The 2,766-nt window shown below is 36.7% G+C and overlaps 1 protein-coding gene across 1 annotated transcript in view; it reads right to left on the bottom strand. All coding sequences in view use genetic code 11, as the record gives it.

Annotated features, from left to right (window-relative positions):
- Positions 1–357: 357 nt before the first annotated feature.
- The window catches only part of EGR_05820 (putative kazal-type serine protease inhibitor domain protein), a gene marked incomplete at both ends in the record, with an annotated part of 24,323 nt that continues 21,914 nt past the window's right edge, over positions 358–2,766 (bottom strand). Inside the window, 5 exons of the mRNA XM_024495069.1 lie at positions 358–506; positions 1,070–1,170; positions 1,243–1,512; positions 2,102–2,313; positions 2,492–2,761. Of these exons, the coding sequence (XP_024350532.1) occupies positions 358–506; positions 1,070–1,170; positions 1,243–1,512; positions 2,102–2,313; positions 2,492–2,761 (1,002 nt within the window). The remainder of the gene's footprint in view (positions 507–1,069; positions 1,171–1,242; positions 1,513–2,101; positions 2,314–2,491; positions 2,762–2,766) is intronic.

The following is a 2,766-nucleotide window of genomic DNA, read 5'->3' on the forward strand; positions in this document are numbered from 1 at the left end:
TAAACCGGCCACTCCAGATCACTGAAATAACTTCCATTTAATAATTTCTTATTTCTGCAACTTTAAGTCCCAGTACAAGTCAGATGAATAACACACAAGTCCAATTAAAACTGTATTTGTCCTTACGAAATATTTAAATAACACAATTTTTTGCAGCAATAATCGAGCAATGCCATTCGTATGGCAGGGTTAATATTTCTGAAGTTAACATTTCAGAACAGTGCCTAGAATTTGGTAAAAGATTTATGTGCATTTTGATAAGTCGTACCAGTGCTTAAGAGTGTACAGAGCAAAGGGATATCAACACCTCCATAGTTTTCTAAAGCTTCGCTAATAAAAGTGCGTAGTGATTGCGAATCATGAGCATGCAGATACGATGCCGTAGAGGAGGTCAGCGTCACCCAACAAACCGATGGAAACCTCATTAAAGAAGAGCGCTGAGATGCAGCCGGTGAAGTTTCGCTGGTACTGCCAGGGTAATGTTGTAACTTGCTCCAAAGAACCACCTATGGATAAAAATTTAGGCTACTTTGAAGGTTTCAATAGCGGTATTGTTAGAAGGGAAAACAAGCTGAGCATCGATTGTTCCCAAATAGTGATCAAATTTATGATAAAAAGCTTCGATTCAGTTTGTATACTTAAAGACATAAACAGTTTTTTTCCTCTAAATATCCAAAGTAAAATACAAGTGATTAAATGTTTAACAAAAATTTAAACAAAAATATCGTAAAAGCATCTTCAAATTTTAGGTAAAGAGGAATATAATTACTTTTTTGCCTACCTAAATGAAATTTTAGCAAAAAATTGGAACTGTTAGATGCATTAATAATTAATCAGGGAAATTATGCTTGCCTAAAGTTTTACACATGGAAGAAAAATTGAATTATACCCAGCTCTAAACACACCTACGATAAGCATAATTTGAAAGGTGGATTCCACAAGTATAACCATGCCATTTTATTTGTGACCTTTAAAATGGGACGTTCAGCATTAGCTAATAGTAGAAATGAAGTTTTGCTAAACATAAGGTGCAGTGGAAAATGGAACCCTAATCCTCTTTGTAACTTACCTAACCAGATGTCGCCCTCATTGTTTAGTATTCCATCCGTATCCGTTAATTCACCAGAGACCATCTGGTCATCCACAATTAAAGACATATAGCCTTTATTCCTTTAAAATAGGACTAGAAGTGTAAGTGTTAAACTCGATTAATACTTTTTTGTAAATGATTTCCTAATTTACCTTATTAACTGAATCGTGTGCCATTCACCATCAGCCACGAAAGGTGCCGCTTTCAAAGTTGTTACTCTTCTTCCATCAGGGTAGGTACTATCTCGTTTGAGTAGTGACGAGTGATCAGAACTTTTGAGAGAAAGATAGGCTTCAGGCCGTCCATTACTTAATGAGATAGCGATGAACTCTTCAAAGTGGTGACTTCTTTCTGGAATCATCATTATCAAGCCATCCGGTGTCCCCGTTTTTAACTGAATGCGTATGTTGTCTAAAATATTTCTAAGAAAATGTGTTCATATGAAGCAGCGCAACATAAGACATAGAGCATAGAAAATGTGAAACTCAAATTATCCGGCCACGCACCTATAAATTATGTGGGTAATAATCACCTTAAAAACAAATATTCAAGTTTTTTATTATTTGTTAACTTGTCAGTAGCTTTACTGTTCAAAAATTTAGTTTGATAAAAGATAAATAATGCAGAAGAAATTCTGTACTTTGATGGTAGAATACATCCATCCTTAGTGAGTTTAAATTATTTTATCAGTGTAGTGAAAAATGACCAAAGTCAATTCGGGTTTCATTTTTAATAAAGCATTGTTACAGGCTATTGACGATGAACATGAGACAAAATTATGTACTCATCTTTTTGGACATGACAACTGGAAAATTTAGCAGTGTGAATTTTTCAACAGCATCACTGTAGGGTACTTTATAGATGCAAACGTTGAAAGCAACTCATGACGTTAATTACAAGAAAAATTCTTTTTAAAGCCGAGTCTTGTACCGGAGGAGTAGGTACCGACAAAAATCAACGGATTTTTTACTTAAATGACACTAAAGCAAAATAATTTGAGTAGTGACTCACTCCTTTTCTATGAAACCGCGATAATTAATGACGGTCCTCCCACTCAAGAGAACTGAATTACGATCAAGAACCACATTTCCATTCGATTGATCGACTCGACTTTGAACGCCGTCTACCTCTTCCCGCCGAGCTTGATTAAATGGCACCGCGATTTCGCTGCCTTTACTTGGAACATCGTGCTGGAGGTCGTTGGAGGCCATTCCGATCCGTGTCTAGATAAAAAATTTTCTAAATCGGTTTTAGCAGATGAGACTTCTCCCTCACTCAATAGTGATTATTTTCGAAGAAAACTAAAGTGGGTGATTATTCCAAGCTTTGTGTTCGAAAAATTTATATTCATGCAACTTTTAAGAGATCAAGTGCTCATTCTCTGCAGCATCTGTAGCTTACCGCGACTTCATCACATGCCATTTCCTCAGCTTTTGCGGAAATTTCCTGTTGAGCAGTTTCATTATTTAGTAAATCTATTCCGTGTAGTGAAGCAGTCAGATGACGCACAAAGGACATGTGCGTAAGTGGAGTGGAGCAGGAGCATTCGTAGCCACTTCCCAAAGGTCGACAGATGCGTTTTAGCGACTTTGAATCCTTTGCACACAATGAATAATTTTCTCCACAAGGTGGACCCTGCCATTGAACAGTCCCTTCCCAGTGTTCTACTCCCTGTT

The sequence above is a fragment of the Echinococcus granulosus genome (assembly GCF_000524195.1).
Source record: "Echinococcus granulosus chromosome Unknown EG_S00046, whole genome shotgun sequence".
In the NCBI taxonomy this organism is placed as follows: Eukaryota; Metazoa; Platyhelminthes; class Cestoda; order Cyclophyllidea; family Taeniidae; genus Echinococcus; species Echinococcus granulosus.